The 18,361-nt window shown below is 34.2% G+C and overlaps 2 protein-coding genes across 2 annotated transcripts; both read right to left on the reverse strand.

Annotated features, from left to right (window-relative positions):
• Positions 1-974: 974 nt before the first annotated feature.
• On the reverse strand, positions 975-3,978 carry LOC123691188 (serine/threonine-protein phosphatase 2B catalytic subunit 3-like). The gene has a single exon (XM_045635473.1). The coding sequence runs from the start codon at positions 3,748-3,750 to the stop codon at positions 2,263-2,265; it is 1,488 nt and encodes a 495-aa protein (XP_045491429.1). The 5' UTR covers positions 3,751-3,978; the 3' UTR covers positions 975-2,262.
• A 4,658-nt stretch (positions 3,979-8,636) lies between these two features.
• LOC123691189 (protein RER1) lies at positions 8,637-16,989 on the reverse strand. The gene is made up of 5 exons (XM_045635474.1): positions 16,747-16,989; positions 16,336-16,440; positions 15,759-15,855; positions 14,887-15,110; positions 8,637-8,822 (listed from the first exon to the last, which is right to left on the reverse strand). The coding sequence occupies exons 1-5, from the start codon at positions 16,819-16,821 to the stop codon at positions 8,739-8,741; spliced, it is 585 nt and encodes a 194-aa protein (XP_045491430.1). The 5' UTR covers positions 16,822-16,989; the 3' UTR covers positions 8,637-8,738.
• Between the last annotated feature and the right edge of the window lie 1,372 nt (positions 16,990-18,361).

An 18,361-nucleotide genomic window follows, 5' to 3' on the forward strand; every position in this document is an offset into this window, starting at 1 on the left:
CCCCTAGTGGGGTAAGGGGCAGATGCATTATGCATACATCTGTTTCACTGATCGATTTTCTTTAGGGACAAGTAGGTGATCAGCCTTCTGTGTCCTGCCAGACCGAGACATTTTTTTTTCTTCGTCTCCACCGGGAATCGAACCCAGGACCCCTCGGCTCTACGCTCACGCGTCAACCACTGTACCAAGGAGGCGGTCAGACTATTGATAAGAAGGTATGTATTGAATTTTTCAGAATTTATTATAAATCATCTTTCACTGTGCATATGAATGGAATAGATTATTATTGCTTTTGCATAAGTCGAAGATATATAACTGAAAATATACGTTATGTGTATGAAGGCAACGTAATATCTATACCTAAGCGAATGTGTCACTTAATTACATGTTTTTATTTACATAAACATATCTGCGTTATTTCTGTATTTATAGAACCAAGTCTTTTAGGAATAGAATGGATCATTGCATCTTACGGATCATGTTATTATATTATGGTCGAAGAAACAGTAGGTATTATAGGTACCTACATGACACAAATATAAATAATTAATAAGTAGATATGTTATTTGTAAAATCCTTCCTTTCTGATAGAAAATAACACAGATTTTTATGCGTGTGTTTCCGTTGCTTATTATGTGTCAAATAACTACTTCAAATTCTTGTATAACTTTAGTAAAATAATTTTTAAACATGCAATGCTGATCGCATGTTACAAGACATTTTTTTTGTAAGAAAGTAGGGTAATACATTAAAAACTAATAATATTTTAAATTGTGTGACAATAATTAGTTATTACTTACTCACGTTACAATTATGTATAATATTGCGACAGGCGACCATTGCGGCATTGTTCATTCACTTTGAATTCTATAAAATAAGTACCAAATATTATTGTTATATTATGGTATTTGTGTGAATGTCGTAACCTTCATGCCTTAATCTTTCAATAAATCAATGGGACATTGAAACTATACTTTAATGGAGCTCAATGTTAATATATTTTATAAGGATAAAACAACACTTCCCATGATTAGTACAAAATAAAATTAAATATATTGTTAGTTTTACATAGGTAGAATTTATTTAAAAGTACAGAAACATATGAAGGACTACACACCAAATTGAGATAAAATACGTCTTAGTAACTGACTTTGAAAGTTATGTAAGCCACTTGTAGTATTCACAATGTTAACTTATTGCATCAAGAATATTTGGCAGACCAAAAGAGATTTTCCAACAGTGCATAGGTCATTAAACCTTTATAATTATTAATAATTAAGTGAAATATGAAATAGAAGCTGTAAGAAAATCTGCAATTAGACTAGCCGCTACATCTTATATACCGAAACATTATGACTAAGAAACTTTAATATGTGATGTTCCAGCATACAAGTTCAGCTGCATGCAGGCAACAAGGAGCCAGCATACATCCAAATATAAATTAATTTAAGTATATTTTAGATAGTAATTTAATATATTTTGTACAATAAAATACAATTAAGTACAACTTGTAGCAAAGATATTAAAGAGAGTAATATTTATCTCAAGTGTTAAAGCTGCAATAACGTGTGTGTACGCACAAGGCATATTTACACAGCACACACGTTCGGCAACAATACACCATGTGCTGAACACTATAGTACATAATTATTTATTACTTAATAGATTATAAAGACACGCCCAAGCTGAGAACTTCACCACTTACTTTACAATTTCAATGCATGATTAGCCAATGAACATGCCTGTACTCCCCTAGCAAATTGCTATTAAATAATACATTGATCTTCGCTTAATATCACAGCTAATTATGCTTTGAAAATTATAGACATGTCTAATTTTCACTAATGTAGATAACAATGTAGAATATAAGAAGATAATCTGAATAAATTTATATTACAATATCATGTCTTTTCATATGAAAAATTTAAAATTACATTACCAAAAATTAAACAGTGCAGCGCATTATAAATAAATGTGCAACCTTATTATTTAATTGACTAAACAAATTTGTTGCCTGCAGATCTGATATATTTTAAATATCGAAAGATAATATCTTAAGAGAAATTTTAATTTTATCTATTGAAAAAAAGTTAAATCCAAATTTTAAAATATTTAGTATCTATGACAATTCCCTTCAAATCCACCTAGTTATCATGAAAGTGAAATATCATTCCAAAGCTTAAGTCTCCTTCACACATATTTCACCACCACTCCTATTGTGGACAAACAAGTACGGATCGAAGAGAAGCATCAAGGAGCACTTCACGAGTGTGCATTGCTGTTAACATGTGGTTTCTTGTCCTGTACATCTGGTGTGCGCTGACCGTCACGCCGCGGTGGCATACGCTCATTAATGGCATCCAACCCTTTAGCCTCAGCAAAAGAGGTAATCTTGTGGTTAGGAGAGAAGCCCTGTAGAGCATTCTTTAATGAAGTTTTTCCTCCAGATAGGGCTCCAAGAGGTAATGCACCAGTAGGTGTGAGCCCTTTAAGCTGGAGTACAGATTCACTTTCTTCACGTAGCACAGAGAACACATGAGCCATCTTTCCAATGGCACGAATTTTGTTACGTATGACTTCTTTCCTGAGATTGGCTTCCTCCAATGCATCATCACCTTCTGACATAAGCTCATCATCAGAACAAATATTTAAGACATTGACCAGCATTTCTGTAACTTTCTCACCAACAAATGGAAGAGACCAGGTAAAAACGTCCATAAAGTTGGGTAACCAATATGGATGGGGTGAGCAGTTAAATTGCCTGATGTTCATGACATTATTCTCATACTTGAGAACAGCAGCTTTGTTATTGTAAACATCCAAGTAGTTAGGAGCAGAGAAAATGGTGATAAGACTTGGAAAGCCAGTTGTTTGGCTTTTACGATACATTCGGTAGCCAGCATCTTGGGCTTCATGTGCACGGATGATAGATAATAAATTATTTCTTTGGAGAAAATCACAACAAGCAGCATAGCTATAGAAATATGAACAACCTCTCACAGAGTTGTGCGAAAAATGTTCAGCATTTTTCTCATTTCCAAAATCCTCCAAAGGATCTGACCACAGCAAATCACACATAGCTCCAAATGCAGGTGGTTCTTTGAATCTATCTAGTTTACGAATATCGTCTAAGCTGTTGATTTCTGGAGATAGCCCTCCATGTACACATAGGAACTGCTGGTTCATAAGAGCAGCAAGAGGTAAGCAATCGAAAGCCTCCATACAAGCATCGTACACTTTCTCTGAGTACTTGATTTTACATTCTTGTTTGAAGGTAAAATATTCTGTCAAGTGTCGACACTCGTGATTGCCGCGTAACAGAAATAATGTCTTCGGGTAACATAATTTCAAAGCCCAAAGGTAGAGTACACATTCTATACTAAAATAACCTCGATCGACATAATCACCTAAGAATAAATACTTGGTGCATGAAGGAGAACCTCCCACTTCGAATAATTTCATCAAATCGTAAAACTGGCCATGGACGTCCCCGCACACGGTCACCGGTGAATCAATTTCGATCATAGTTTTTTCTGATCGCAAAAGGGTGGCACCATCTTGAATAATTCGTAAAGCCGCATTTTCCTCAATCCTACCCTCTAAGATAAAATGTTGCTTCAGTACATCTGGTAGAGGTTTCCCAGTTTTCTCATCGAATACTTCAGATACAGTGAGCTTATGGCTGGGAGGGAAAGCAACACTTTGGATCATACGCTGCGTAGTCGAAACTTTTTCATTGCTCCCGGACATATTTGTCACATAAAAAACACTAGGTCTAATCCATACACGCCACTATTTTCAAAATGGCAGAATAGATATAATACTAAATCAGAATCCCGATTTCACGAGAGAGAAACTACTGCGCACTGAAAAACAATGCGCAAACATCTGGCGAGTGGTCAATAAAATAAACAGGGATATCGAGCGCGTTTTATTACTTTTGAACATATCACTGAAATAGTAACACTGGCAAAATCAGGTAGGTGTTGTTGCCAGTATTTTTGCAATAGAATCAATGTTGCCATTTCATAAATGCTTATCTAGGTCGAATATAAATGTTTTACGAAAATAATTTAAATAAATATTATATCTAACTTAAGTACCTACTGGTTTCTTAATAAATTTGGTAATTAGAGAGCTGCACATAGAATATTTGTATTTTTATGAAATATTAGAACGTAAATTGTGTAGAGAATTCAAAAAAAAGTTATGAATAAGAACTAAAACTATTTTAAATAGTTTTTATGTAAATTAACATTCACGTTAAATGTGACCTTGAACTGCGAACAGTGAAATTTATAGTGTTTCTCCTTTCTAGAACATTTTATTTTCTACCTCATATGTTTGATTATATTTTTTATTTTCACGGCGTTAAAATTTATAACATTATGGGGAAAAATCATGACTTAAGTAAGTAATAACAAAATAATAATTTTATTCCTAAAATATTAGGTGGAATATTGCCTTAATACCTACTGAATGAATGAATGAATGAAAACGCTTAAATTTACACCATTATATCATTACAAATAGGAAAAAGACATACATCCACGAATGAGAGAGACATGCACAATTGGCGGACTTAATTATACCTTTATTAGCCATCTCTTCCAGGCAACTATACACTGTACGTTTAATAGATACCTAGGTAATAGGCATGTAATGTAATTAAAAATTGCAATATCTCAGTTTATTAAATAGGTAATTTATTTTTTATTTTTACTAGGGCTGATTCTTCAATCATTGGTTATAACTTATTCATCGAATAACGTATTAAACTACGATTTCAAAAATGAATTGTAATTGTCCGTAGTCAGTTTACAGGTGACATTTTAAAATGTTCGTGTAATACTTTAATGGACGGATAAATTTTAACCAAGGATTGAAAAATCGGCCCTGTCGTTAAACATCGTAAACAGCTTATTACAACAATGACTCACTTTCATGAAATGTATGTAAAATTTTCTTTGCGTAGGTATTTTGTAATTGTTATACCTACCTTACCTCAGATACCTTACTTTCAAACTTTGCTGTATTAGTAACATTACAATTGTAAAGGTGTAGAAGTATTTATAGCAGTATGAAGTAATCATTGTAATTTATAGCACATGAATATGAAATGAGGCGGGAAAAGAATAATACGAACGATCCACGGATGAGTTCACGAGTCACGACTCGCACAAATAAATTCAGCGTAGATATACTTTTGTCTTTTTAAAATAGGTAGGTTGGTTGGTACCGAATAACAATTATAAGTATGTATTGGTTTATAGGTACCTAGTCTCTGTCTACTCTTTCATACGCTGCAGCTATATGTAGATATTTGCCATTTGGACAGTATTTTTGAGGCCCTAAAGTGGGTCAAGAGAGATTGAAACTTGTTTAATTTTTATTATTGTTATACCTTTTTTCATTAAATTTTAAATCATTAACAATGTGTTCAATAGGTACTAACACAGACTAATAATAATATACTACGTATACAAGTACTAACTATAATTACTTGGAGAATAAAATTCCCTTCTATATTCAGATGAACTCCTTTTGAAAACAATTAATACATACCCATGAAGGAAGGTTTTATATGGAAATTACATTACAACTAAGTACATATATACATTACTTTTATTTGGAATATTTCTTGAACGATTGGAAGGTAACTGGAAAAAATGGAATTCCTGCACATGAAATATAAAAATAACAGATTTTTAAAAATTGCATAAAAAAAATTTTGTCTGTCTGTTTGTTCCGGCAAATCTCAGGAACGGCTGGACCGATTTTAACGAGACTTTCACTGACAGATGTTGTTAAAAGTACCTATATTTCCGCAGCTTTTGAAAAATATAGGTAATGAATGTATTGATCTTTAGTTTTTTGCAGTGAAACTTCTTAGGGTGCGGTAAGAGTAAAATTTCAAGGTCGCGTCATGGCAGTAACATCACGTCATGGAGCAAGGCGACAATTTTGGTATCTTTGAATCTTGCCAAAGAAGTTTCACTTCTGACACATGTTCTCGGTACCTACGCTCTTTTTTGTACAAATTAAAGCGTAGACTAACGAAATTTTACTAAAGTATCAGATTGCACAACTATCCTATAATTATGTGAATGTAAGTATATTTAACCGCGGTTTAGCAAAGCAATTATTACCCTAGAGTTATAAATAGCCGCTAAAGATAAAAATACTACACCACATTGGACGACGTATGATAACGCTAACAATCGTGGTTATCATAGGAAAGATGTAACGGAGCGACAAAACATCTCTCTCAAATATTTGAAAATCTTATCTTGTATTGTTAGCTGAGCCAAGTAATGGATTTAGTAGCCTTATTTTCGATCATTAATAGCAATATGAATACAATGTGCATGAAACGTGTTTAATCGTAGAGTGATTTTTATACTTAAAGAGAAATACCAAATGTATGCTACTTGTAGGATTATTGAAATTTAGAGGTTTAGGCGGGTATATAAGTTAGGTACTAGTATTTTATAACGATGACTGTTGTCGATATAGTCACGAGCTTGGTGTTTTACAAGAATCATGTCCATCCATTGGATATTCTCTTCTAATGCACGTACTCTTGCTTCTTAGGAACCTGCTCACTCACGGTTTTAAAAGCTTTATATTTTCGTCTTTTTTGAATATATTTTTTAAAATTAAAAGAAATAATTATTCGCTTGAAAAGCGACCGCAAGCCAGGTACATACCTAGATTATCTTTTTCTTGTAATTAATATTGTATGAATTATTTATTTTTATTGTTTTAAGTAGTTTTCACTACCTGGGTCACCTGGATATCGTCCGCGTCGTCGTCAAAGAATATCTTATCCTAATAAAATGTTTTGCTACCTATTTCTATTTTGAACTTCAGCATTATTATCTGGTTCAGAAGAAGAAATAAGTACAAATTGTAACAACTCAATAATTTATTTTTATAACTTAAGTACCTACGTATTATTGTTCTCAATGCATAAAATATTTGTATTTTCGTAAAAAAATCGACATCCGCAATTATTATTAAATAGGTACATAGTAACTATATAATAAGTATACCTAACCGACTTATGATGTAGATATATGCTTATAAGGATTATTTTGTTGTCGAGCATATTATAGTGGTGCATCGTGCACACACATTATAGGTACCTATTTAAATGGCTATGATTTAAAACAGAAGTTGTATATTGTAGTAGTATTGGTATTTAAAAAATTACCTCTAGATTAGAACTGACTAGGTAGTATTCTCTGTGAAGTATTAATTTAACCAAAACCTCTGCTATGGCCACGGGCTTAATACTAAGTGCTTAGTGCTTGGCACCGACTTCAAACCTATATAAATAATTAGTAATTAATGATATCAAATCTTTTTTATTTTTTACTTTTCCGTTTTTGAAGTCGGTTGTTTTTAACGTAGACTTTATTTTTATTTAATACTTTTTAGACTTTTTAGTGTATTTTTCAACACGAATCAAACGATCCTTAACTCGATTAAGTTGAGTCAATATATTACTGAGTTCCTATGGCCACCTTGCGATTCCATTATCAAATCAGCTCTATGTCATGATAATGTTTCATCGCTATCCAATTTATATACGTATACAAAATTTCAGCTCAATCGGTTACTAGGAAGTGAATCAAAGTTACTTGCTACATTTCAATTAAGTCATCGAGATTAGACAAAAATGCTCCTAAAATAAAAACTACTGGCCCTATCCGAATAAAATTTTTATGGGACCATTTCGACACCATCCCGCATCAAACAAAAAAAGAATCATTTACGTGACGGTTCAGAAACCTTGAATAAAAAAAAATATACCGGCCTAATTGATAACCTTTTTTTGAAGTCTGTTAAAAATAGCACAAAATACCTACAACATTAAAATTATGAACTTCTTAAAATCGATTGATAATGAAAGCTTATACCTATGTACCTATTAGTTTTATTTTTGGTCAGGTGACCATTTTCCCTTGTTTCGGTTTTACACATGAAAAAATCAGGAAAGATGTAGGTACAGGAAAGATATATAGGACAGGGTGAGCATGTAAAGGTCAAACTGTTGCTCCGCATCTAATTTACGCATGATTTGAAACCACGCCCATATATATTTTTATATTAATTAGTATGCTTTTATAAAAAATATCGTTTCTAATGTATCCAAACAAACTCTTATTTATTTAATAATGAATAATGATATTATTTTATCTACAATTTCCATAAGTAATGATTCATTCGTGTCTTCGTTAGGCGTTTCGTGTCTAGATGACTTCGTTATTTTTTAATCTAATCATAATACTTCCATTTATTTTATAATAAGCAATAACAACATATTAAGTACCTAGTTAATAAAATGCTATAATGAGTCAACATGAAATATTAAAAGTATGTGCAGATCTTTAAAAATAATACTCAATTTAATGGAATGCATGTTTTCATTTCTTATTATTTTGCTAAAAATATTCTTCTTTCCAACGTAAAATTATAATAAAATATTACAGTAACATTGATTTACAAACACAATATAAATCTTAGTTTAATATATTTATCTATATTAAGCTATGATATTCGACTTTTAAAATAAACCATAAATCATTGTATATAAAACTAATAAATAATAATTAAATTAAAAATGAAAAAACATTACAATATAAACTGTATTTCTATAAACATAAGTCGGTATACAACAGTTTCAAGTAACTCAACTCGCGGCACTGTGTGAGGAGTTCGGATTCACGTCGTCAGTTCACAGTTACTGTTGAATCTACCGTTTTGTATTTGGGCTTGCTGTGGGTGAATGGCAAGTAGCGGTACTTGATCATGTGCTGTAAAATAAAAACAAATCAATAAATTGATCATATACAACCCTATTGAAATGGTAAGTGATATAAAGAGAATATAGAATTATATAAGACCAGCTGTTTCCCGCGGTTTCACCCGCATTGCTTCGCTCCTGTTCGTCTTATCGTGATGATATATAGCCTATAACCTTCCTCGATAAATGGGCTATCCAACACCGAAAGAATTTTTCAAATCAGACCAGTAGTTCCTGAGATAAGCGCGTTCAAACAAACAAACAAACTCTTCAGCTTTATAATATTAGTATAGATGTATTTATTCATTGAACATGCTTTATTATGAATTTATTTATGGATGTGAAGCTGCACTGGGTGAGAGTTCAACTCTATTAAGAATCGGTTGTAATTAAGAAGTTGATACTTGAAATATATTTTTTGAAATTAAACTAGCATTCCACCGCCATATCCCGTCATCAAAGGAAAACGCGCATATTTCTCGTTCGGGATAAAATTATCCTTTATCCTTTCTCAGTTCACAAACTATATTTGGCACACAATTTCATAAAAAAACGGTTCAGTGGTTGAGGCGTGAAGAAGATGAGACAGACAGATATACAGTTTATTACGTTTTTATAATATAAGCGGGCATAGTTATGTTTTACTTGATACTGATAATACTACATATTTTATTTTCCATCATACGAAAAAAGAATGTATCTAACTTTTTATATATCATTAATCAAAGTATCTTCCGGACTTCCGGTTCCGGTGTCCATACTGTAAACAAGTGCGTCACGAAGCTCCGTAATTAAACATTTAAACTAGTGGTAAATAGTGATCGAACAGTTGTGCCGAGTCACAAAAGTATCACAGAAACACAAATAAGCAATATCCGCAAGTGAAAAAAGTGCAAAGTTACAAGTTTGGGCAAGAAAATATCAAATTTCATTTGTCAACACAACCTAAAAAGTGATAATCACGATAACTTCATAGACAAGAGACGATCTGTCATCAAACTGTCAAACGTCATCGTCACTTGTGAAGTTGCCAGTAACAAATTCCAAAAGCTACCAAAAGTAGTGTGGCCACATCAAGAAATAAAATTACCCCAAAAATGGATGCAAACATAGAACTATTATTATTGAAAATGGAGGAAAAGATGAAACAACAAACTTTAGAAATAACAACAGCAGTGACGAAAAGCATTATGGAAGGGATAGATATAAAATTTAAATCCCTAACAGAAGAGAACGAAGTCCTGAAAATTAAAGTAGCAACTATGGAACAGAAAATTAACTTGCTTGAAAAAGATAAGAGGAAGAACAATCTAGTATTCTATGGAATAGACGAATCAGGCAAAACAGAAAACGAGTTAGTAGATTACTTAAAGGAAATTATAATCGAAACTGGAATACCTATGGACAGCCAAGAGATAAGCAATATATATAGAATAGGCCAAAAGACTCAGAACAAAAACCGCCCGGTCGTTGCTACAGTCACAACTATTTGGAAAAAACATACAATACTTAAAAATAAGTCGAAACTCCCACCAGGAATTTATGTAAATGAGGACTTTCCTAAGGAGGTCCTAGAAATAAGGAAGCAACTGAAGGAACAAGTAAAGGAAGAGAAACAGAAAGGAAATATTGCCTACATTAACTTTGATAAACTGGTAGTGAAGAAACCTTCAGACAAAAACAGAGAAAAAAGAAAGCGAGGTGAGTCAGCCTCCCCAAACACACCAATACAGAAAAAAGTGACCCTGGAAAGTGAACCAGTATTACTACAAGCGGGAAGCTCAGCAAAGGAAGTGATAAAACCTAGCATACTCAAATATATTAAGAATGGAAGAACAGCTTCACCTACAGAAATTCCAAAAAACTAATGATGGGCATAGGCACCCGGAACCAAAATATGTCAAAATGCACAAACACGTCAAAACAAACAAACAAAAATCGCATCCCAATCCGGCCGGTCACCGTGGGAGAAGCAGACCAAAACCCTCCAAATACAAATAGAAACAACAACATATTATTATACAACTTAAAGACACAAACACAACAGAATACAATCCGAAATGGACCTGTAGTGTCACCAGCCCGACAAACCAAAAGATGCGAAGTATTCAATGTAGCAACCCTAAATGTGAGAACCCTCAGGACAAAGGAAAGCTTGATGGAGCTGGAAAAAGCACTAGAAGACATAAGACTAGACATATTAGGCATAAGCGAAATGAGGAGACTAGGCGAAAAAATTGAAGAGCATAAAGATTACATTCTATTTCAAAAGGGAGAAACGCCAGGCCAAAGAGGAGTGGGCTTTATAATCAAGAAATCTCTAAAACAATATATACAAGAACTAAATGGTATCTCCGAAAGGCTGGCATTGCTGATCATCAAATTCCCAGGATACAAGAAGCAATGGGCAATAATGCAAGCATACGCACCTACAGAACAAGCGGAAAAATCAGCAATAGATGCCTTTTACGAGGAAATTTCACTAGTAGTAAAAACCAACTCTGACAAACACATAATTTTAATGGGAGATTTCAACGCTCAGGTGGGTGGAAGGCAAAACAGCGAAGAACATGTTCTTGGAAAGTATGGACAAGGAAAGAGAAGTCAAAACGGAGAGAAGCTAATCAACTTTTTAATGGAACACAACTTAACTGTGATTAACTCAATTTTTAAGAAAAAGATAAAAAATAAGTGGACTTGGATCTCTCCGGATGGATCTTACAAAAACGAGATTGACTACGTAATAAGCAGCTACCCAAAGGCTTTTACAGATACCACAGTTATATCTAAGCTCAATTTCAACACAAATCATCGAATGGTAAGAAGCTCTCTCAAAAAACACCCAAATAAAACTTCCCGGACGCATATTAAAAATTCTGTGATAGAACAGCTGAAAGCTGACTACAGCAGCTTTAACACAAATTACCTAGAAGGTATGGAGATCAGTGGTGCAAATAACGTGAGAGAAAAATATAGTCACCTTGAGAAACAGCTACAGAAATATGCGACCACAAACAGAAACCAAAACCACAACAAATATCAACTCAGTGATAAAACTCTAGAACTAATCAATGAAAGAAAAGAACTAATATCCAACCAAATAGGGAAAGAAAACATAAAATTTATAACAGAACTAAGCAAGAAAATAAGAGAGAACATAAGGAAAGACCGAAAGATGAAAAGATTACAAACCTTAGAATTCCATATATCAAGAACAGGAGGCGTTAAAAAAGCATTAAGTGAATTAAAAGAGACAGGTAAAGAGTGGATAACAAGACTGAAAAAGAGATCAAAGACCACCTCGAAGCGAAAAACTATCAAGGATGCAGCAACAGATTTCTACCAACAATTATACGCAGAACAAGAACCATCCAAAGTTAGTAAATGTTGCAATATAGATGACGAAGAAACTATTCCTAGCATCTTACAGAAAGAAGTGGAGCAGGCCATTACAAGCCAAAAGATGGGAAAAGCACCAGGGCCAGATAAAATAACTAACGAATTAATAAAAGGAACAATGGAAGAGTTAGTACCAGTTCTGACCAAGATATTCAACGAGATCCTGACAAGTTGCTATATTCCAGAACAATGGACCAAATCCCACATAATATTATTATACAAAAAAGGAGATAAGGAAGACATTGGTAATTATAGGCCCATAAGCCTAATGTCAAATGTATACAAGGTTTTTGCAAAACTCATACTAAATAGAATCACCCCAATGCTTGACGAACAGCAACCGATTGAACAGGCGGGATTCAGAAAAGGTTTTTCAACTTTAGATCATATCCACACAGTCAAGCAGGTGCTGGAAAAATACAATGAATACAACAAAACCTTATATATAGCCTTTATAGATTATGCCAAGGCCTTCGATAGCATAAAACACGAGTACATATGGGAGACATTAAAACAACAAGGAGTACCGGCAGTATACATTAACATCATTACAAAAATCTACTCAAACAGTAAAGCCAGAATCCAATTAGAGTCTCTAGGTAGAGAATTCAACATAGAGAAAGGAGTGAGACAGGGCGACCCGCTCTCACCCAAACTATTTTCCGCAGTTCTTGAGAATATTTTCAGAAAATTAGACTGGGAAAATTTCGGTCTAAATATAAACGGAAAAAAATTGAACCACCTCAGGTTTGCGGACGACTTAGTCCTTTTCGAGGAAAATCCCAAAAATTTAGAAGTCATGATTCAAGGCCTAAACAATGAAAGTCTGAAAGTCGGATTAAAAATGAACGCCGAAAAAACTAAACTTATGACAAATGACCAAAAAACGAACATAAAAATTGGATATAAACATCTCGAATATGTCGAACAATACACATACCTGGGACAGGTTATTTCTACCACGGAACAAAATATAAAAGAGATAAATCTGAGAATAGCTATTGGGTGGAAAAAGTACTGGGCCCTAAAAGAAATAATGAAGTCTAAAGACCTTGGAATGGCGATAAAAACAAAAACTTTTAACACATGTATACTGCCGTGTCTGACTTATGGCTGCGAGACCTGGTCATTGACCAAATCGCTCAGGGAAAAACTAGCCATATGTCAAAGGGCAATGGAGCGAAGTATGACAGGCGCACGAAGACAGGATCGGATTAGAAACACAACCCTAAGATCGAAAACGAAATTGATAGATATACTCGAAAGAATAGACAAACAAAAATGGCGATGGGCAGGGCACATGATGCGTGACAAAAATGAGAAATGGAGCAAGGCTACAACAGAGTGGTACCCAAGAGATGGAAAACGAAATAGAGGAAGGCAAAAAGTAAAATGGGAAGACGATCTGAAACTGACGGCAGGTGCAAAGTGGAGAAGGGTGGCAAATGACAGAAACCAGTGGAAGTTTTTGGAGGAGGCCTATGCCAACAGGCACACTGAAATTAGAGACATATTGTAAAATAAACTAAAATTTATTTATGTATAGTGTTAGATTATGTTGAATTGTTTACTGATTTCAGAATAAAGGGCTTTATTATTATTATTATGTGTATCTCATCCATAATACTCGGGTACCATCATAAGGAAGGTACCCGGTCTTTTGGAAGGCTTACGTGGGGACACGGATCCAACACGCAGAGGCCCTTTAGAGAACTTTACTGTGTTGTGGGACACCAGCCGCAGCCTGCCCATGACTGCACTATAGAGATACAGTCCTAGGCAGTCCGCGGCCGATGTAGGACTATTTCGAGATATGGAAAACAAAATAAACTGGGCTATGGAGTGGGATGTTAAATGGGCCTGTATTTGGGGACTATTGGAAACTATAGCACCTGCCTTTCTACTAAAAGAAAGTAAAAATATGTTGGCAGGTGGTGACTCGCCCTCTCACTGTATGGGCCCCCGAAATAAGTCGCTGCAACAGTGCGACAAGGGGGCAACATATTGTGAGCAGCTAAGGGTGGAGAGGCGTCCCTGGACTTTAAACGACGATCACGCGCTCCCTGAGGGTCCAGCATCACGTGCCCACTCGCCACTTACGCTTCGCATCCACCCTTCGAGCTAAAAGCTCTCGCGACTCCACTCTGGCCGGCCGGTTAAGGCAAGCCAGAGGTGGGGGTCCTGTCCTCGTCAGGCTTCACTCCGACCGGCCGGTGAAGGCAAGCCGGAGATGAAGACAGGGGCCTCCCCCGGGAGCACTCGGTTCCCGCGGGGTCGCTACTCCCCGACACCCCGCCACAAGGTGTCCTGCGGGTTGACTGATTGCACGGGTGGAATATCTATTATCACGTAGACAATAGATATCCCAACCGTGGGCGATGGGGTCGTCACATCCCTACGCCCTTATTATTATTATTATTAATCAAAGTATCACTGATCAATAACTAATAACTTGTGAAAATGTAACAGAGATAAAAGAGATAGAGATACTTTCAGATTTTGATATAAGAAAGCACAGTGAAGTTGTGAAGTTGATTAGTTTTTTATGACTTCTTAACTCAAAGGTAATAAGTTTATTGTAATTTAAAAAACTGTTTTCATTAGGTTCATGCATAATTTGATAGGAACTAAATTGAATTAATTATGATAATATTTTTATCAACAAAATTTCTCACCTTGATTTGCCTCTTCATTGTAATACAAAATAGAGTTATGAAATACATAACTAAAATAGGCCAGAACACTGGTATATTAAAGGCATCAATGAATGTGCATCCAAAGGCAAATATGGTACTTTTGGTTACAGATAGCCAAAATTTAAACTCAGGTAATCTTCGGATAAATGGCCGAAATTCTTCTGTGGATCTTGTCGGTAGAGCTGGACCATTCTCATCATCTCCTGAAAAAAAGAACATAAGACTGTAAACTTTGTTTTCCACAAAGTCTTTAAATATCTTAACCCATTGAGCCCCCAGCGGCCCGATCGGTCCACGACACATTAGATTTTCTATTGTGTCTGTGATTCCGGGGGCTGAGTTATTAATTATCATTAAGCCATTTTAAATAGTTCGTTTAGTAATAATGTTCATTAGTGTTCTAAAACAGTACTACAGTACAATCATTACTATACAATATACATTATTACTATCTAAGCATAAAATAATTTTATTGATAAATCATGTATCAACTGCCATCCACTTGCTTCTTGTAAGTGTGAATAATTTCAATTTTGTTTACAACTTTATCTTTACAGATATCTAAAATTTTAAATACTTCATAAAAAATCCACCAAACTTCAAATAAATTATTGATGAAACAGACTTAAAATACTATATGCAGTTGAAATACTCACATAATAATATATGCAGCAGGGGCAATATTGCGATTACACCCTTAATTGGCTCCTTATGTGTATAGGTAAGCAGGGGCAATTTAGAGAATAGCTGAAATTATTGCTCCAACCGCCGTGCAACCAATATTGCCCCTGCTGCAGGTAGTTTAGTAGCCAGCTTAATTATGGGATGCATTTAATAACACAATAACTTACCATCAAAATCCATGGCTGGATCAATCTTTGGTGTCAAAAATGCAATAAATAAATTTAAATGATAGATTCCTAGTGCATAGGTGACTATATACCATCCCTAAAAACAAAAAACATAATATAAATTATAAATATCAAAGTTATGCAAGGTCCTTATGTGTTCAGTCTGTATACTGATCAGACTGTGTTCAGTATCATCTGTTTTTGTGGTGGGATTTAATTTAATTTAGGAATTTTTATTTTTTGTATTGACTAATTCATTACATTACACGTTGAGTAGTGTTATTATGTATATTTCATACATCAAATAACATAATTTATGTAACAAGAAAAAACTGTCCTCTGTATATATGAATTACTAACTTGTCCCCCAAGACGGAAGACCTCACCCACATAGTAAAAGAAGAACCCACACAGTTCAAGTTCCCGTGGGATTTCTGGAATAAAACCTATCCAATTTATTTTCTCAGGTCAAGCTATCTATACACCGAATTACATCTAAATAAGAGACAGACAATAGAATGTGTATAAAATTTTCCACACAAGTTGAATGTTTATGTAGAATTGCAACAATACTCACTTGTTTTAAGAATACTCTGAGAATGAATACTAATATAAGTAGAATAGCTGCTGCCCATCTACTTTTTGTATGAGGTGTCCATTTATCTAACAGCCCTTGATAAATCTGTAATACACAAATTAATAAAATATAATTAATTTTTTAACATTCAGATTTTTATTTTTATAATCCATGTCAAAGTATCTTTGAAGGTAAGTAAATAGGATTGCCTTTTTACTCAAAAACAATAAGCTATAATTTAAAAATTCTTAATGTCCCAAAAGTTGAACAATTATAACTTACTGAAGTAAGTACAGAAAAGTAATGCTGCTTGCTATCACGAATCTGTTTGTCACAGCTATTTCTTAATGAAATATCTAACATTTAAAGATATTATTGATTCTTCTTTAAATATACATAAATAGTAAAAACCTGTGAAATACGCGTCCATCCTTGCGATACAAAACCTCGTCTTGTATCAGACCCTAAATCATTTCCGTCCATCATATTGTAACTCTTACTTTTGAACCCTAGCACTGCATACAATCACATTAATTTAAAGGTTTTTTTCTGGAGAATAAGATTTCTATATAATTTCTGTAAAGACATACATTTATGTGCCAATTAAAATCAAATTTATCGAGGACTCACGATTTGACAAAATACTACACATCACACTTTGATAATTGATATTGAATGACATTTGATGTTTTTAAATTTTATAAATCGATGTAGATACAAGCAAATTGGTCGTATAGATTTTAAAAATATTTTAATATTCTATGAAATAAATCTTTATAAAATTCTAAAATATGTTTTTGATGAATCGGTATTGAATAAGAAGGTATTGAAATAGGATACGTATAGGCGTATTCAGAAAGAAAGCTTGAAACTTATAAGCGCTTATTGGCGCTTGTCAACGCTGGTTCGTTCTACACAAAGGAAGCAGGTTGAAGCAGACCAAAACAAATATTATATGGCAGCGCTTATCGGCGCGTGTTCATATATTTTCCTGCGCAGGTTACCAGCGCTGACAAGCGCTGATAAGCGTTTATAAGCGCTTATAAGTTTCAAGCTTTCTTTCTGAATATGCCAAAAATATTGTAATTAGTGAAACCTCTCGCGCCAAAATATCCTTGTAGCACTATAGGTAGGCGTGATGTGGATTCTCCTGTGGGATCCTCCCTTTTTCTGTTGAGCAATAAAACCTTCTATAAGCCACGACGGCGATGCTCTTTTTTAATTTCTATGCATTGGCACTGGAGATTGCACTATGAACGTTGACTTGTCACGGGAAGGTATGACCTTGAATGACGCCTGTATGTTTTTGTCCCTTTCACACCTAACTTGGCAAGTTGGTGTGAAAGGGATGAAGGACCATACAGGCGTCATTCAAGGTCACATTTTCTTGTGACAGGTTAGTGTTCATACTGAGGTCTCCAGTGTATTAGATAGGTATATGCTTCTTGATTGGATCTCAGACACAGTCTCAGATAATAAACCAAAAGTTTTTTATATGAGTCCTCGTATCATCTCAAGAACAGATGATTCGTGTTACAAAGACATGATTAGGTAAAAATATTTCCTGAGATTTAGACCAACGGTAAAAAAGGGAAATCTTGCTATTCCTATTAATATTTATTTTCACGGGAGTATCTCTAGTCTAAAGTCTGTCTATCTCTTCAGGCTTTTTCATTCTTCTATTCCTAATAAACTGCTTATACCCATTTGAATGGAATTTGGTACAAAGACAGTTTGAAACCCGAGAAAGGATTTATGCGAAAATAGTCTTATCCTTACTATACCCTTATTTGACTCATACTACATAAAGATTTTTTCAATAGAAGTGATATTTGACGCGAAATTGAAAAATAAGGTCACTGACCTCTTTTTAGATAAATAGCATTGCCATAGTGGGTCAGACTACACTTTACCGGCTATTTACTTTAATTAGATATTTCTCCACTACTATTATTTTCCTAAGTTATTTATAGTTCTCTTGAGACTATACATACATATATAGACACTATTCATCCAATCATTTGTG

This window comes from Colias croceus, chromosome 4 (assembly GCF_905220415.1).
Source record: "Colias croceus chromosome 4, ilColCroc2.1".
Lineage (NCBI taxonomy): Eukaryota > Metazoa > Arthropoda > Insecta > Lepidoptera > Pieridae > Colias > Colias croceus.

Coding starts and splice junctions, on each gene's coding strand:
- LOC123691189 (XM_045635474.1), bottom strand. CDS start 16,821: ATGATGGACGGAAATGATTTAGGGTCTGATACAAGACGAGGTTTTGTA. Junction 15,856..16,335: donor TCAGAGTATTCTTAAAACAA/GTGAGTATTGTT, acceptor TTTTGTTTTTAG/GGATGGTATATAGTCACCTA. Junction 15,111..15,758: donor TCCAGCCATGGATTTTGATG/GTAAGTTATTGT, acceptor TCTTTTTTTCAG/GAGATGATGAGAATGGTCCA.
- LOC123691188 (XM_045635473.1), bottom strand. CDS start 3,750: ATGTCCGGGAGCAATGAAAAAGTTTCGACTACGCAGCGTATGATCCAA.